The sequence below is a fragment of the Prunus dulcis genome, chromosome 2 (assembly GCF_902201215.1).
Source record: "Prunus dulcis chromosome 2, ALMONDv2, whole genome shotgun sequence".
In the NCBI taxonomy this organism is placed as follows: Eukaryota; Viridiplantae; Streptophyta; class Magnoliopsida; order Rosales; family Rosaceae; genus Prunus; species Prunus dulcis.
In genome coordinates, this window is record NC_047651.1 from 24,223,295 (window position 1) to 24,241,632 (window position 18,338).

The following is an 18,338-nucleotide window of genomic DNA, read 5'->3' on the forward strand; positions in this document are numbered from 1 at the left end:
TCCTTCGTCAATAATGTAATGATATATGGAATAACTTTTCTACGTGTTATAGTATTATTGATCAGAAATAGCACATTACAAGTAAGTTTTTCTCATCCGGAGAGCTTCCCTATTGGGCAATGGCCTATGGCCTATAGAACTTGAACCAAATGGTGCCCTTGGAGTTGAGAGAGTTGAACCCAAAAGACTTGTCTCCTACTCTCAAGATATGATGCCCAAAATTGGCAAGTTTTGAATGGAAAAGGTTCCGTAGGAGACCCAAGTACTTGTGCCGCCTGCCCTTGAAACATATGCCTGCTACAGTTGAAACATGGTTGAATTTAAATTGATTGAAGGCAAATTACAATGCATGCGATCATGAACAAGAAGAACGATTTAATGACGGCTACTTTTCTTTTCTTTGGACCTATCCATAAGCCACAAACTGTTGAAATAAACAAAAAATTAAAAGCTTTGAGCCGTTTGTGTAATATCCATGAAGCAAACAAGTTGTCTAAGGCTGGCATTTGCAAAGGGTATCTCATATTTTAAATTAATCTTTCTCTTCTCTTCTCTGTCTGGCTCTAAGTTAAATGTTATTGAAAATTTCCTTGCATCAAAGACACGGCATAGGTGGGGTGGGCCCAAATGGATGGGCTTTTGGATGGATTGAAAAAGTTGAGTCCATGTATAACTGGCCTAGACACTCCAAACAGCAAATTTTGTCCTAGCCTCTGTATATTATGGCCTCTTAACCAAAAACGTTATGAACTTTGACTGTCTTTATTATATTAATCCGGTTGTTAATCTGTATATCCGTCTTCTCTTCTGTCTCGGGGCTTTCTTTAATTTAAGGTTTGGGGATAAGTTTAGAAGAAGAAACAAAATTAAACTAAATCTTAGTTCTTGAGAATTGAAAGTGGATTTTACACCCATCTCTCACTAGGTTTTGCTGGCCGGTCATCACAAAGACTCTATAGTCCCTCCAAAAAAAGTTTCCACTAAATTCTAAGCCCCATAAACCCCCTATAAAAACCCCTCCACTTATAAGATCCCAACAATCTTAACTCTCAACTCTCTATCTCTCTCTCTCTCTCTCTCTCTCTCTCTCTCTCTCTCTTCCCCCTGTCTCCCTGTACAAATTAACTTACAGTTGATTGATCCTTAAGCCCATATAATAATGTGCAAGCTGACATCTCCTTCTCCCTGCTGCAATGGCAATTCAGACCACCCTCACCTTGTCTCCATTAAAGACTCGGAAGAGCCCAAAACGCTCACTACCCCATTGATCTCCAAAAGCACAACATCCCAACCAGAACAAATACAGAAGGAGCTACAACTAAACGCACACCACCAAACACACAAACCCCACCAAAAATCCCATTTCTCCTTGGCTCTAAAAGAAGCCAATTCCATAGCCAGCATAGCTTTTCCCATGATACTCACCGGCCTTTTACTTTACTCCAGGTCAATGATCTCCATGCTCTTCCTCGGCCGCCTCGGCGAGCTCGCTTTAGCCGGCGGGTCCCTTGCCGTCGGCTTTGCTAACATCACCGGTTACTCGATTCTCTCTGGCCTCGCCATGGGAATGGAACCCATTTGTGGTCAAGCTTTTGGTGCCAAAAGGCATACTCTGCTTGGCCTCTCTTTGCAGAGAACAGTACTTCTTCTAATTTTTACATCCTTACCCATTTCTCTTCTCTGGCTAAACATGAAGAAACTCCTCCTCCTTTGTGGCCAAGATGAAGCAATTGCCTCTGAAGCTCAACTTTACCTCCTCTGTTCTCTCCCTGACCTTCTTGCTCAGTGTTTACTGCACCCTTTGAGAATTTACCTCAGAACTCAATCCATTACCCTGCCTCTAACATTTTGTGCCACTTTAGCAATCATCCTTCACATTCCCATCAATTACTTTCTTGTCTCGTACCTCAATTTAGGCATCAGAGGTGTGGCTCTAAGTGGGGTTTGGTCTAACTTCAATCTCGTAGCTTCTTTAATCATCTACATCATTATCTCTGGGGTCCACAAGAAAACCTGGGGAGGGATTTCAATGGACTGCTTCAGAGAATGGAGGACTCTTCTCAATTTGGCAGTGCCAAGCTGCATTTCTGTGTGCCTAGAATGGTGGTGGTATGAGATCATGATTTTGCTCTGTGGTTTGCTGTTAAACCCAAGAGCCACTGTTGCTTCAATGGGCATTTTGATCCAAACCACTTCTCTGATCTACATATTCCCCTCGTCCCTAAGCTTCAGTGTGTCCACAAGGGTTGGCAACGAAATAGGCGCAAACCAACCGAAAAAAGCAAGGATTGCAGCCATTGTAGGCCTGTGTTGCAGCTTCATACTAGGCCTTGCAGCTCTGATCTTTGCAGTCATGGTGAGGAACATTTGGGCAAGCATGTTCACACAGGACAATGAGATAATAAAATTAACATCAATGGTTTTGCCTATAATTGGTCTCTGCGAGCTTGGAAATTGCCCACAAACAACAGGGTGTGGAGTTCTGAGAGGCACAGCGAGGCCTAAAGTTGGAGCAAACATAAACTTGGGGTGCTTTTACCTCGTGGGAATGCCAGTGGCTGTGGGGTTGGGTTTCGTTCTTGAGTTGGATTTTCAGGGGCTGTGGCTAGGCCTGTTGGCTGCACAGGGATGCTGTGCTCTGACCATGCTGGTGGTTTTAGGTGTTACAGATTGGGAGTTTGAAGCTCAGAAAGCCAAACAGCTGACCGGGGCTGAGGAGGTGGTTGATGACAGCGAAGAGGTTGAGGAAGACAAGCCAAGCAAAGCTAAAATCAAGGAAGATTGTTTAGATTACGATAATAATAATAATAACTCACATGTTTAGTTTAGTTTTTAATCACCTCTTTTTTGTCTTTGATTTTTTTGTTTCTTTGGGTTTTGTCCTAAGCTGTACAGTAGTGGGTGGGTGCAATGTGCATGTAGACGAAGAAGAGTTAGTTTTGTTCTTTTTTGGATTTGGGAGGATATTTCTATTGGCAGGACTGTCTTTCCAGGAGTTTTTTTTTTCACACTTCCGCTGAAATTCAACTGCAAAATCTGTTGTACGATGCTGAATTTCACAGGAAGTAGCAAAATTACAACATGGTCAGGAACAGACAATCCCAACCCTTTCTCTGTATTTTGTACTCGGATACAAAGATAAATTGAAACAAGATTTATTTACCAGACCCAAAAATTTCCTTGAATTTGTTTTTTCTTGATTTGCTAATTAACTATTGTTTCAATTTCAAAGATCCATGTTAAGGTTACCAAACCCCGCAAAAAAGAAAAAAAAACTAAAAGCATTTTAAAAGGGTGAGTCTAATTCACATTATCATGATATTCAATAGTACTTGCTGAAATTTGAGTGAGTGCATTGATTGGCCGGACCAAAGTAGCTACGACGGCTGGCTGGCCGGTGCAAAAGGCCGGCTGGCTGCAACTGCAAGTTCAACACCTGGTCTTATATATGCACGTTTTTGGGCAACATGGTGATGTGTTAGTCATCAGTTAATTAGTGATTAGTGAGTTGATTATGAATGATCACATGCAATGCAATTAATTGAGTATAAAGTAAGGAGAGTCCTGCTGCTGAAATTGGGAATCTTACTAATACTGTTGAATTGAAACAAAAAGACTAATTCTAATTAAAGAGCATACACTCACACCACATAAAAACTGCAACTTGCACCTCAACTTGCATAAAATGATCCCTAAACCACCAGCCAATTTCACTCCTTTTAGGCAGTCAGTTTCAAGACTCTGAGCCTGACATGACCTAATAATTCCTTTAATTTCCAAAAGCTCTCTCTCTCTCTCTCTCTCTCTCTCTCTCTCTCTCTCTATATATATATATATATATATATATATCATCTGCTGCGGGCTGCATGCATTTCTTTGTTACAAGAGACTTCAGAAATCAGAATTGGAAATTGGAAACTGCAGGGAATCATATCCCATTATTCCTTATTAGCTTAATTCATCATCATGATGAGCACATTATCACATGCCAAGGTATGAGTAACAAGTAAAGGTTAATATTTTAAATTAATTACCTCCAAAATATTCCCATCACACACACTCATAGAAAAGGTTATCATCATAGATTTGGTTTTTTTTTCTTTAATTTCTTTAGGTTTATATTCCACTTATTATTCTATATGTTTGATTGAACCCGTAAAAATTATTTAAAAGAAAGTTATTCTACATGGAGCTGAGCACCTAATAACGACAACTGAGTTTGACTTTCCTTTGGGTTACAAAAATATAATGGGGCTTGTTTTGACTTTTGGTTTCGATTCTTTGGCCATTGACTTTTAACATCCGCTTAACTATTAATTAACTATAAGTAAAGCATATATTTTGTTGCAACAACAGATCAACATCAAAACGAAACTCATCAGATTTTGGAGGGGAATAAGGTCAAAATAATCTATGAATAAAGACAGTTGTTATTAAAATAAGGGTTCCTAAAGTGCTTCACCATTAAGCATTTCTATAACCCATAAACATTTCTAAGCATTTCTTCCAAATGTTATTAGAAGTGTCTTTAATTGTCGGGAAGCGCTTTTAGCTCTTTTAGAAGCACTCCCAATAACATGCCCTAAATTGGTTCAAAACCCATATAAAATTGTGACTTGAGTTTCTTTAAAATATTTTGGAATTAGGATGCATATGCATCAAACTGAAAAGATGAATATATTTGAAGCCCTTAACTGCAAGTTCTTGCATATGCAATGCTTAATCGAGAATAAGCCGGCACGGGCACTCTGTCAAACCTCGTAACTAGCCACCTAACTAGCTAGATACAAATGTATATACGTACATAATTAGTGCTTAATTATAAACAAATTATTCATTTAGGAGTTTGAATTGCTGGAGTGGCCTTTACTCCCGGAAAATTAATTAAAATGGCAAAGGACAAAGTGCTTGAATTACGTGGTTGACTCAAGCGTTGAAGTCTTGAATTAAGTTGGCAATATTTTAGTTGCCTTGTTGGTTGGTCAAATGAATCATGCATAGAGATGATCCCCATGCAGATAAATGTGCCAGGATGCCACCAAATGCATAAGACACTAGTTGTAGATGCACAGCTGGAGGGAGGGAGGCCCTGCCCCTGCCCTGCATCAAGAAGATGATGGTTGACCTCATTTTTCTTATTCTACAACTTGTCTGTACAGAGAATTGATATTTTTATAAGAGAAAATCTTTTCAGTCATTGAAATTGCAACATGTGTATTCATTTCAAGATTGCTTTAGTCTACATGTACATCCATGAGTCTCTACTGATGAAGCTGCTAAACTTGAAGAAGAACCCTTTACACTCTATGTATGCATAACTTCAATTAAGTTGTGGGACCATCTTTGGCCATGAGGGACACGCATGCAGCTCTTAAAAGCCACGAAGGTGAAGGGCATTGTCTATGGCGTAAGGGTAGAGATTGCATGAAAGACAGCTTATGAAAGACAATGGACAGTGCGGCTCTGCGCAGGCGTGGAAATGCAACAAGTATCCTATAATTTAACATTACTGATTGCATGCATGATCTGCATGCTGTGGTGGTTAAGGCCTTTGGAATATCAAATTATATATATATTTGCATGGCTTGTGGGACTTAATTATATCTTATCTTATGAACAATTTAATTAGGCCGGCACAATTTATATCTTATATTTGCATGGCCTAAAATAATTCTACTTGAGAGTCAAAAGAATCTTATTTTAAAATAATGGCATTTTTATTACTAGGCGTGGCTGAAGCTTAGTGACTGCATGCACATCTTTTAAAGATAATTCTGAATATTCTTTCATTAATTACTTGAAACTATATTATTATTAAGAGAATAGAAAATGACCAAACGAATATCTGCCTGCCGAAATGTTAATTAAGAGTTTACTGGCTGCTGTGCCTGCCGCCCTGATTGTTAATTAAGAGTAATAATGACAATCCAAAAATCTAATGTGCTCATTCTGATTGTGATTACTTAGCTCCTTTAACCTCGTCCGGTTAAAAATCTCCTTAATTCTAAGCTTAAGGAAGGTCAAGTCAAGTACGTATATAATTAATTGAGAAGCCTTGTACATGAATCCAAGACTGACGTCGATCCTGACATCATTTGGGTTGTCCTAATTAACAGATGATAGTTGTTGAATAATAATGCAATATTAACGCAATCATAAAGTACGGGCAATCAACTTATTTTTCCATGCCAATAATAAATTAATTATAAATTCATGAGAATTAGGCAATTGTCACATGTCATGATTCATGAACAGAGTGGAACGTAAGCATGCATGCATGTGCTTAATTAGTAAGGCAGATTTTCAGAAAAATATAAAACGAAGAATAATTATATATATATATATATATATATATATATATATATATATATATATATACGCTGACAAGCTGGCCCAGCTCAATCCAAACAATCTATTGGTGATGCTGTTTATAATCACCATGCATCTTCTTGCTAGCTACATCTACATACATTGCAGAAATATTCGTACTCAATTATATATGAATGTACGTACAAGTATTAATTTTAATATAACAAGACTCGATTTGAAAACGCTAATTTCAGGATTATGGAGAAAGTACAATCAGTTTGCCACTTCCCAGGTAAATCCTAAATATATGCATTGTTTTATACTAAAATAAAACAGAATAATTTAATTAACAAAACCATAATCAATAAATCAAGCACGAAAAAAGGAAAAAAGAAAAAAAAGGAAAGTGCTATATATCTCTATCTCGAGTGCGGTCAGATATGTGTGTGTGACTCAGAAGCTTATAATTAAATTTCAGAATGGTCCATGTCATTCTCCATTAATTCGTGATTCAAATTATGGGACAAGTCTGTAGGTAATATTTGAAAAGGTAAAACATTGTGCATTCGCACTCATCAACCTACGTACATTGGCGGAGTTTGAGCAAACAAGAAAAGAAATAAAATTTTAAAATAGAAAAAACCAAATGAACTGAACTTACCCCAGTTGTGATATTTGTCATCGGAATTTAAAATTTTAAAAAAAAAATAAGAGCTGACGTTTATGAAAGTAACATTTGATTTCCTTAGGAAAATTATTATATCTGGCTAGGTAAATTGCATATTTGCTTTTGCTTATGGGGTCAATGACGATATGTCATGCCGCCCCACACATCCAAAGTATATGCAGTTTACAGACCGGAGGTTGAATCATTTTTGAAGGAGCAGACACATGCACATTTCTAAGGAAATTCTCTCTCTCTCTCTCTCTCTCTCTCTCTCTCTCTCTCTCATATATATATTTGAGGCTGATAGGTAAATTGAATTATTAAGAGAATTGCTGTGGAATCCTTGACTTAATACAACAAAACCAACCACTTTGTAGTTGCATGTGCTATATCCCTTCCCCGTGAACATTTTACTAGATTAGATTGTTTAATTAGCTGGCTCCATTGTCGTTAATCAATCACTAATTAATAATACTCCATCGTGTGCGATAGTAGTGGATATATATGTGATATCCATCATGAAGGTATATAAATGAACCAATTAAGCCCCAAGATTATGTCATCATATGTTAATTCAACTTTTACAATAATACAAAATCAAAACTTAAAATAGGAGAAGAGAGGAGGAGGAGAGAGACCCTTGCCCCCGTGATGCGGCGAAGGGAGAGGGTAAGGTTTGGAGTTGGTTTGATAGCATTTTTTGTAATTTTATTATAATAAAAGAAAGTATTTTCACTCACCACTTTAACCAAGGTATATCTTCACCACACTTCTCAACACTTGACAAGTGTCTATTGATATAATAATGGTTCCATAAACACAGTCAATGTGCACGTGTCAAATGCTGAGAATGATAGTAAAAGTACACCTTAGATTAAAGTGATAAGCAAAAATATTTTTATAATAAAAAGAGATTTTTTGAGCACTTACCTCTGGACATTGGAGTTGCATGTACTTGCTCTACTGATTATGGGTTTTAACATTACTTATCTACCTACAGTTAATATTACTTAGACATGACGTAAACACAGTCAATGGCATGAGTTTCATTTTCAAATATTAATGTAATATATATTTTATATGGTCGTAAAAAGATATTTTATCTTTGAAGATAATAATGGACCACACACACACGAGGCATGCATTTCACACATTTTTGTATCCTTTATTTACTACATACTTTACTTTAACGCTCCTTGATTAACTCGATCGATCGTATCGCATCGCATGGACAGGACTTCACTTTGAGTAGTGAAAGTCTCTATCAGTCTTTAATCAGCTGACATCTGTATGTATAAAAACAGCGCAATTAACTAGCAACTGTGTAAAAGTTGGACCCGATCAGAAGAGAAGAAGATGGTGGATTCCTTGGGAGGAGACAGCCCCAGCATGTAGGATTTTGGGGATCGATCGTCTTGCCCTTGCCCAGGGTTCAGGAATAGGCTGCCTCCCTGAAACAGTATACAACTTAATTAGTTTAACATCATCTAATCTTTATGTTTAATTACTTTATTAATTAATTAGGATTATATTGGTACTTCTTGATAAATCTGAATGGCCACAGTTCCGTGTCAACTTCAAGTTGGACCTCTTGGAGGCCATGAAAAGGCAAATTTAAGGCCACTTTCTCTCTCTCTCTCTCCCCCTTTTAAGCTTCTTTAGACTAATTTCATATTCCTTTTTCCCCTTTATTAGAGGTTACGATATCGGCAGCAGTGTTTGAATAATTATAATATTTATGGTGTTGTGTTGGTTTCAAAATTGACATGAAGGAGATAGACCAACAATCCCATCCCATTACATGAAAATTTAATTAAAACGTTGTGCATCATCGAATATTAAACTCTATTTTCAATCCTCATATTTGCAATTGTTGTCAATGTTTCATTCATGTCTTAAAAATATAGGCTTTTTTTATATATCACAAATGGTCCTTGAGGTTTACGAAATTATCACATTTCATTCCTAACTTTTTTTGTGACACTAATGGTCCGTAAGGTTAGCTTCCACACATCAAAATGGTCCCTGTCATTATCTTCCGTCAAACTTTCTATTAAATTAATGACGTGACACATGTGTGGAGCCCACACATCCAATAGATAGAGCAACGTGGTTTTAAATATAATATATTTTTTATATTTTTAAAACTTAAAATTCATAATAAAAAATATTAAAATTAACTTAATATTAAATTTTGTAAATAACACTATGAAAATTGTGAAATAATGTCTATTTTGGTGGAAATTAAACTTAGAAATTTGATGACCAAATTTCCACGATTTTTTCCGGGCGTCATTTAATAGATTTCATGTTTAAGTTGCTAAAAAGGGAATTATATTATCAATTTCTCCTCTTAAATTTTTGACTTTTAATTCAATTTTGAGTTATTTTCCCTCATCCAAACGGAGGGTAAGTTGCTATTAATTTTTTATTATTATGGATTTTAAGTTTTAAAAATATTAAAAATATTAAAAATATTAAAAATTATATTTAAAGTCACATTTTGCTCTATACCATTGGATGTGTGGGCTCCACACATGTGCCGTGTCATCAATTTAATAGAAAATTTGACATAAGCTAAATACAGTGACCATTTTGATATGTGGAGGCTAACCTATGTTAAGGACAAAAGGTGATAATTCCGCAAACCTCATGAACCATTTGTGATAAAAAGCAAAAAATATATGATGTGGAAGTTTGTATCCCTTTCCGATACCCAAAGGACCCTAATTAAGCTAGTGATGAGCAACTCAACTTAATGACCCCTCAATCCTATAATATAATATTACTAATCATACAAAATTTAAAAAATTTAAAAACCGAGTGTCGGAATGAATAATGTGAACACACTATTGTACGTCAGCAAGGAATGCCACGCAAGCAGAAGACCCTTAATTAAGATGTTTAACTAACTAATTGATTAGGACTCATCTAATCAAACTCTCCAAAGCAAATGTTTGAATTCAAACATAAAAATATACAAAGCAGCAGCAGCTGATGATGAAAGAAAGCCCCATGTATATGACTGACGGCTCACTGTGACTGAGTCTGATTCAACTCACCCAGACATATGTCTATATATATGCAAACATGCAGAGACACCGAACCCACAAGAAAACACAGTGATGAAGCGCGCGCCGACGTTGTGTACTTTGTCTATGAGTGAAAGGGGTGGGTGGTTCTGTGCGTGCGCTGATCAATACAGTCATAGTGGCTGCTGCTATATAGGTAGCTAGCATGAAGGTCGTCGTTGCTGCTCAGCATGACTGGACTTTGATGAACCAAACCCCAAAAGTGTAGTGCACGCTTTCTTTATTGATTGTTATTTTGTCCATAAAAGAATTGAGGTAAAAAAATTATGGGAGTGAAAGTTAATACATAGAACGTACGTGCAAAGTCATGTTTTACACGTTACCAACACTCAAATACTGTTTAGCATATATATGTGTCCCCAATTTGGATTTGCCTTGCTAGCTACATAGATTATTCTATCACTACCTACTTGCATTCTATAATACTGTTTAGACCTAGAGGTCATCAAATACATATTATTTAGTTATATTTACGTTTATTGTAATTAGGGTTTTTAAATCCTTCTTCTCCTCCTCCGATGAGTAACATAAAGAGAGAGAAAGAGAGAGATAATGAGACAATGAAACGAGAATAAGGAAGGTTTTACAGGTTTTGAACACGATGATAATTAAGCCACTTAGCACCACAAATGCGATTATTATTCAGAACAATCGAGTCAGATTTTGAACACGATGATAATTAAGCCACTTAAGCACCACAAATGCAATTATTATTTAGAACAATCGAGACAACTAACTAACTAGCCAATCAAACTTAAATCACAAATTACATGTATATGAACCATCTGTCACATGAGACATAAATTAAAATTGGGAAATTGGGAAATTAAACTAGCAATAGCTTTCAGTTATATTTTATGGTTATCAGTTTTCTTTCTGTTGGCATCAAATCTAGGAATCTGTCACATGACTTGCCTCCACTAAGGAGAACAACTTAAGGAGCCGAAATTCTCTCTCTCATGAGATGAGACACATAATCAGATTAACCCAAACAATCTTTATCTTTTATCTTTTATCTTTTATTCTTTTTTATCTTTATCTGATTGATTTGATAATCACGGAATTAATGCCTACATATCGTTTGGATTACAAGTATTGTATAATATACGAGAGGAAAGTTTGAGTGATGATTTGTAAAGCAGAAACAGGATTTGCTCGGGGAAAGGGGTGGCGATAGAGAATCAAAGGATAATTGTCACTCTCAGAGACGACGTCACGTCACAGAGTGGACCAAATTAAAAGGACCCAAACCAAATATAAAGAATAATATATAATTAATTAGCGGGCATAATTACGGGGATAATGGCAACAACAGAGGTCGTGGCACCCTCCACGGAGACAATTCAAGGACACCGTACGGAACGAGCGCATAGGCTCGGCATCCGAAGCAACCCGATCCCGAGGCTCCGAGATCCAGGCTGAGGCTCGGTCGTCATTCCCTCGCAACTTGCTTGCATTGCGTTGCATTTAGACCTCATCTCTCCCCATAGAATATTTCTTTTTTAAAACAAATCAATACTTAATTAGAAATTAGGATCAAGATAATTGGGAGGTGTTTTTTGGTTGTTGTGGAAAATAAGTGGTAAACTGATCAAAAAAGGAGATTACATAACATTCAGAACATCTTGATTGATATCAGACGAGTTAATTTACGAGCCACAAAATTAGCATCACGACCTTAGCCTACATGAAGAATAGTATTTAGTCAGCTAAGCCTAAAGTGTTTTTGTTCAACAAGTTGATGACAGTAGCTTGTTGCTGATACCATCTTAGATAGCCAAAAACTAAGTTAATTTATTCAAATTTTATTAAATTATTTTATAGCAAAGTAGTATGTTTGAACCAGATTTGTCAAGAGTCATACAAATACAAATTTGAAGCGCTGTACAGAGAGATCGAGGGAGAAACTGGATTTGCAGAGAGATTTGGAGACATACAGACAAATTTGTCAAGATATGTTTGAGAACTCATAATTTGTTCAATCACTTTCCGTTAAGTTTTACTGGCTTCATTTGACAGACACACACATACATATTTTGTAAGACTTATATATATGTTTGATATCATCGTTACCTTCTACTATGATCATAGGTTGCACTAGTATATTATATTCACGAGGTTGATTTTGAAATCTTCAATAAAGTATAAATTTGACTGCAAATTAAAGCTAGCTAGCTTCATCTTCATGCACGCTTAAAGTCCAAAAATGGACACCCACCCACCATGAACCTCTCTCTCTCTCTCTCTCTCTCTCTCTCTCTCTCTCTCTCTAACATTCTCTCCTTTGAAATTATATCATGCATGTTTACTGGCTTTGGTGTCTGTGCATTTTCACCGTCTTTCTTTTTCATTTTAATGTTTTTATAGAAGCCAAAGCCAACCTAAACAAAAAAAAGCAAGCTTACCTACTACAGCAATACTGTTTGTTTGCATCCCAAAAGCAGTCAATAACTGGAATTAAAATGTGACTGACACTCCAACCCAAAAGCTTACCTATGAGGAATTGAACTATGACTTTGATACCGTGAAACAAGTTTTTGTTTTCAAATCAACTCCGCATCTAATTACTTACTAGAAGAAAACTCGGATTTAGAAAAGGGTTTTAAGATTTGATAACCCCTTTTGGGAGCCGGCACGGCAGCATAAGAAGAAGAAGCCCATTTTAGTTGGGCCCTACTGCTTCCTCTTTCTTTCTTTCTTCAACTATGTATTTTTAGTTGGGCCCTACCCATGATCACTTTCCTCCTCAAGTGCTAGAATTATGTTAGTGGAAGCAGTCTGATTAAAAACAAAATAACTAGAGGACTGTTCATCCAAGGAACATCTTTTTCTCTGAGGTAATATGTGTGGCCATTAAACACCTTCGAACGATTTGGGCTTTTTTCTTTCTTTCCCTTTCGTTGAGATTGCTGGGCCTATTTTGCTCAACAGATTTAAGAAAAACCCACTATTAGTAAGATTTTTTTGATCAAGGGTATTGGATATTGGCAGCGGACCTCAGCCCAGCCCATCGCATTTTCTTTGTGATTCTAATTTCTATCAATCTTTTTTGGCCTCGTTGCTAGCTCAGAATTGTTCTTAGCTTGTGAGCAGTAATTACGAGTTGTTCTATGGTGAGGGTGTCATATATGGACCATAGATGTGGATCTTCATATTAGCCAGATAATTCCTTTGAATAGCTACTTCACTTAAGTTTAATGGAATGATTATGTGGCTAATATGAAGGTCCACGTGAAGAGTCCATATATGGCATCCTCACTATAAATTTTCACTTTCTTTGTGAGGAGTTACAATGAGATGGTCCTAATAGCCGTTTGATCTAATGCAAAGTTATTATTGGACTGTTGGATTGAACTCTCTCATTGTAACCCCTCATCATAGCCCCTCATTGTAGAAGCTCCCTTTCTATTTATATTTTGTGGGAGCGGATCTGTTGTCCCCAAATTGGTGTCCTCTCTTTAATTTGCCGACACGTGTCAACTAACATAACAAGAAGTCAACTCTGTTAACTTTTTATTTGACCATTTAAAAAATTAAAAAATGCCCAAATATCCGAGCGAGCCAACAAGCGTCTTCGTCTGCTCCGTGAGCATCTTCTCCTCTTCTCCCATTGCATCATCAATTCCTTCCTTGCAAAATCCAGCCATACCCATTCTCCTTCCTCATAATCTCTGCATCTTCTCCACCATCAACTCTCAAACGCTTGCAAAACCCAGTTCTCCTCGCTCCCAATCTCTTTTTGGAAATTTCATAGAAGAAAACCAATCTCAGCCATAGGAATCAATCCCTATCTCGATTAAATTAAGGGAGATTCATTATTAACCCAATACATGGGCCCAAATTATAAAAATACCATATATGAAATGGACTTTAGAAACACACTCAAAGCCCATTTACAACATAACAAAGAGGCTTTAACTTCTTATAAATTGCAAAACTGCCATCAATTTCTTAAAACAAGCCCAACCCCAAAATCTCATAAAAATACCCAAAACATTCAATAGGGTATCAAAGTAATTTAATAATTAATATTAAATTCAATAAGGCCAGCTGTCATTTTTTGAGTTTGTTTATAGAAATTCAATAGTGTAGGGTTTATTTATAATATTAGTGCTAAGAATTGGTATATCACTAAATATCTCTTAAATTAATTGTTAAAGTAATCAATCCCAACCAAAGGAATCAACCCCAACCAAAGGAATCAACCCCAACCAAAGGAATCAACCTTTTTATTTCATAGGAATCAAACCCAGCCACAGTAATCAATCAATGTCTCGATTAAATTAATTGTTATAGTAATTAATCCCAGCCATATGAATCAACCTTTTGATTTCAGTGAAAATGACTCAAAAATATACTATTTAAATACATTGTCTCTTTCTCTCCTCCTTTCTCTCTCACTGCCCCTTCTCTGAATTTGGTCCCATATTGTACTGAGAAGTGGCTGCACTTGGTATATTTTTTGTTCTGGTAATCGTTGTTGCCAATCTGATCTAATCCAATTAGAATTGAATGGAATTTGGACTAGTTTATTCTAAGAAACACTATTCCCAGTACCACAACGAGAAAGAAGAAGAAAAGAGGACTAAAATTAGGGGAGGGGGCAGTGGGAGAGAGATAGAGACAAAGAAGAAAGGATGCTTCGCTGGTGGTGAAATGAGGAGGCTGAGGGGCCAATGGGGAGGTGTGGTTGTTGGTGGCTTGCTTGTTTTTTCTATTTTAGTTTTTAGTTTTTATGATTTTTTTTAATTTTATTAACTTAACAATGTTAAGTTTGAGTTAAATAAGTAGACACTTGTCAAGAAATTAGTGGGGGGACAACATATCCCCTCCCATCTTTTGTGGCCTTGTTGGTAGCTCAGAATTGTTCTTAGCTTGTGAGCAGTAATGACTTTCGGAGATGCCAATGCCTGCTCCTCCTCGAATACAACCTTTTATATCCTACCTAGTTCTTCCATTTTGATAATTCTAATATAAGTTATAGGAGGAAATTTTTGAGCCTCTTTTCCTTTTGTACCTCTTGCAACTTAATTGCCCTGCTTTAAGGGAACCAACAGGGAAAATAGAAAAAAGAGAATCATCAGCACAACAGGGAAGTGATTTAGATGTATTGACTTGGTTTTCCTTTTAGTTTGCAGGAGTTTGTGTAGCTTACATGCAATGCCTTTGTTTGCAAGCAATCAACAATCATAAGCTGTCCAAACCAAGCTTCATCATTGGCCTATTTATTCTTATTATAATAGCACTATTATATTTTCTTACTATATCTTATTTGTGCAGTAGGTATCATAGCCTCCAAGTTAAATTGGATTTGAGGTCAAAAGAGGAAGGATTCTTAAATTGGAAAAAGTGAAGTTTGCAAAATAATAATCATAACAGAGGGAGGAACAAATCTTCTCTTAACTAATATTATCATTAGTATAAGGAATTCACCGAAATCATGACATATCTCCCAATTTATCCACACTTTCTTTTATCATCGTTAGTTCATTATAGATTAGAATAGCCTTTCATCACTGCTCTTCTTTTGGTCAAGCATGTAGCCTCTGCTGGAAGCAAGGTATAAATTCATCAACTACCCACATTTTCATATATAAAATTCAAACCCCACCTAAAAAAAGTGTGTGATTGAACTGCTTTACCCAATTGGAGGGAGGGAGACAGAAGCTATGGCAGCACAAATTTAAATCACTGGATTTCGAGACACTAATAATTCCTCTAGTAACAAATATACAGATAGACAGCCAATTTTGTAGTATGAAAAAACACAACCACAGAAATGGAAAATGAATTCAAAGGACAACAGAACTCAAGATTGATAATAAATCCCTGTTGTAGTAAACCCCATTTATTTCTGGTGAACTGAATGGCAGAAGATTAAAAGGGGTTGGAAACATTTTCATCTAAGTACAGAAAAGAATGTAGAAGAGACAGCAAGCACATTGGAGACACAATATCAAAACACATCCACACACACACAAACAATACGTGGCGGCCGGCTTACTCGAACGATTCCCAATTAAACTTAGGATAGCCAGAATGATTGGTGGCTGAGGCCGATTTGGATGTCGAAGAGGTTGGGATCAATGCCGGGGCAGAATCGAATGTCTCCCACTGTGTGGTGACAACTACTGGCCCTGAAGCTGAATGCCTTGATGGTTGTTGTTGCCCTTGCTGATGTAAAGGTGAATATCCAACTGAATGCCTTGGTTGATGCTCTTGAATTGGTGTTAGCAAATTCCCATTTCCACTGTAATGACTTTGAGGCTGTTGATGGATTGCTCCATGTCTATGCCCATTAGAATGCTTCTGCTGAACTTGCTTTGGAGTCTGACCTCCATTGCTGCTAGGCGTGGAGTTTTTAGCTTTCAATATATCCAGAGTTTCAACACACTTCTGCACTCTCCTCACCTTCAAAACAAATTTATAATCACATTATAAATTACCATTGCTGTGCATGTCATTACTAACATGACACCATAGTAATTGAAATTACCTGCATTTTCCTCTGCAATTTCACATCTCCATCGCCCATGATTCCGTCTAGTTTAAGCAATTGGTTCATCAGTTGCTCAATCAGAGTAAGCACATCTTGTTCTGCAACTTTTTTACCTTTGGTGATTATTGATTCAAGAGCCGACACCTACAATTACCAACGCCAAAATATTCAGTTTTCCGAAACACGAATTCTAAATTACGACGAGAAATCTCTGCATACACTTCTTCTGATATAGTACTTGTAAAGACCAAAAGACAATAAAATACCTGGCCAGCGAGCCTATCTACTTCCAAGCTGATTTCAGAGATGGACTTTGAAGCCTTCTCCATCTTTGCATTTCGTCGCATCTCGAGATATCGCTTTTCTTGGCTAATTGGGTCCTCAACTAACACCATCTTCGATCGGTCCTTCACCCCTGACATGTCAAGAAAAGCCTTTGAGTCCCTCTCCTTGTCTTTGAATATCAGCTTCTGATCTTGATGATGCAAACCCGTCGGTCCAGCCAACATTTTCTTCAAGTCCCCTGCACAACCAACATTACATAATGTAATTTGCTCATATTAAAATAGACAAATTTAGAAACATAATAAAGTTACGAAATTGAGAAGTAAAAATTACCAAAGGAAGATTGAGCGCTAATATTGATTTCATGGTAAATGGACCCATATTTGACCCTAACTCTAATTGTCGGTGGAGGGGCTATGTTCCGATCAGAGTCTGGATTTCGTTTCTGAACCAACATTCCTCCTGGTCTAAGCTCCCACTCGGCTGGCCCCGACTCATGTCCGCCACTGCCAGAACTTCCATTCAACTCTGACAGTGCCACCCCTGTTGTCTTCGTCTTCATTCTCATCATCTTTTACTCTGTAATTCTTGGAGAGATTTCTCAGATTTTTTCTTCCGGTCGATCTGCGTCAAAAATTATAGATACCCAATTGAGAGAAAACCTTGCTAGACCAGACCCTGCTTTAGAACTCTCTGATTCTGACACCAGCATCACACCAACCGCCACGCGTAAACAGAGCATGTGGAGAGAAAAACCATAACTTTGATTTGCTTTACACAAGAATCAATGGCGTCTGGCAGAAGAAACAGACCCAACCCATTCACCTGTAAAGTTAAAAGCCTTGTACTTGAAGAAAAAAGTACAAAAATCACTGAAACGGCTGCAACCCAGAAAACACAGACGACAGAACCTACCAGGCCTCAGATTATAGATCTCTTCAGCCAAATGCAGTACTCAAGTCAAAGAGCTGACATAAATTTTCTAGGAAAAATACTGCCAAAAAAACAAAAACCCAACAAGCTCACGCCTGAGATCTTCCAAAGTGGGTGCCGGGAAAATCAATGTGAAATCAGAATCAAAGAAGTTACGAGTTCTCTGGCTCTAGAGAACTCGAGGAAGAAGAGAAGGAAGAGGGAAAAAAAAAAAAGGGTATAAAAATCAAGTGGCCAGCCAGCTAGCTAACTGAGCTGTTGGCACCTCATTATTATATATGTGAATGAATGATTAAATATAGGTACATAATAATTACCAAAAAAAAAAATATGGGTACATAATTATGCATAAATAATTATTTCTCATGAATTTTTATAAGAATTTGTAAGAAATAAAAATGAAAAGAAAGCGAAGAAAGCGAAAGAAAGAAACTACGAAGGCCGCCAAAGCTGTCTTAAAGGTTAAAATAACACGGAAACGAAACTTTGGGCCATACACCAAACCAGGGTTAGTTCCGGTACTTGCAGACTTGGTATAGAAAAGTTTCGTACC

General features: G+C 37.0%; 2 protein-coding genes across 2 annotated transcripts; one reads left to right on the forward strand and one right to left on the reverse strand.

Annotated features, from left to right (window-relative positions):
- Positions 1–1,062: 1,062 nt before the first annotated feature.
- Positions 1,063–3,154, forward strand: LOC117617138 (protein DETOXIFICATION 49). Its single transcript, XM_034346407.1, has one exon. It carries the CDS (start codon positions 1,160–1,162, stop codon positions 2,822–2,824), a length of 1,665 nt encoding a protein of 554 aa, XP_034202298.1. The 5' UTR covers positions 1,063–1,159; the 3' UTR covers positions 2,825–3,154.
- Positions 3,155–15,781: 12,627 nt separating this feature from the next.
- Positions 15,782–18,046, reverse strand: LOC117619020 (BAG family molecular chaperone regulator 1). Its single transcript, XM_034348838.1, has 4 exons — positions 17,186–18,046; positions 16,834–17,090; positions 16,565–16,711; positions 15,782–16,479 (listed from the first exon to the last, which is right to left on the reverse strand). The coding sequence occupies exons 1-4, from the start codon at positions 17,421–17,423 to the stop codon at positions 16,069–16,071; spliced, it is 1,053 nt and encodes a 350-aa protein (XP_034204729.1). The 5' UTR covers positions 17,424–18,046; the 3' UTR covers positions 15,782–16,068.
- Between the last annotated feature and the right edge of the window lie 292 nt (positions 18,047–18,338).

Bases quoted from the DNA above. Each gene is read 5' to 3' on its own strand.
- LOC117617138 (XM_034346407.1), top strand. From the start codon at position 1,160: ATGTGCAAGCTGACATCTCCTTCTCCCTGCTGCAATGGCAATTCAGAC.
- LOC117619020 (XM_034348838.1), bottom strand. From the start codon at position 17,423: ATGATGAGAATGAAGACGAAGACAACAGGGGTGGCACTGTCAGAGTTG. The intron at 17,091-17,185 runs GTAATTTTTACT...TTGGTTGTGCAG, and splicing joins TAGCGCTCAATCTTCCTTTG to GGGACTTGAAGAAAATGTTG. The intron at 16,712-16,833 runs GTATTTTATTGT...TGGTAATTGTAG, and splicing joins TAGATAGGCTCGCTGGCCAG to GTGTCGGCTCTTGAATCAAT.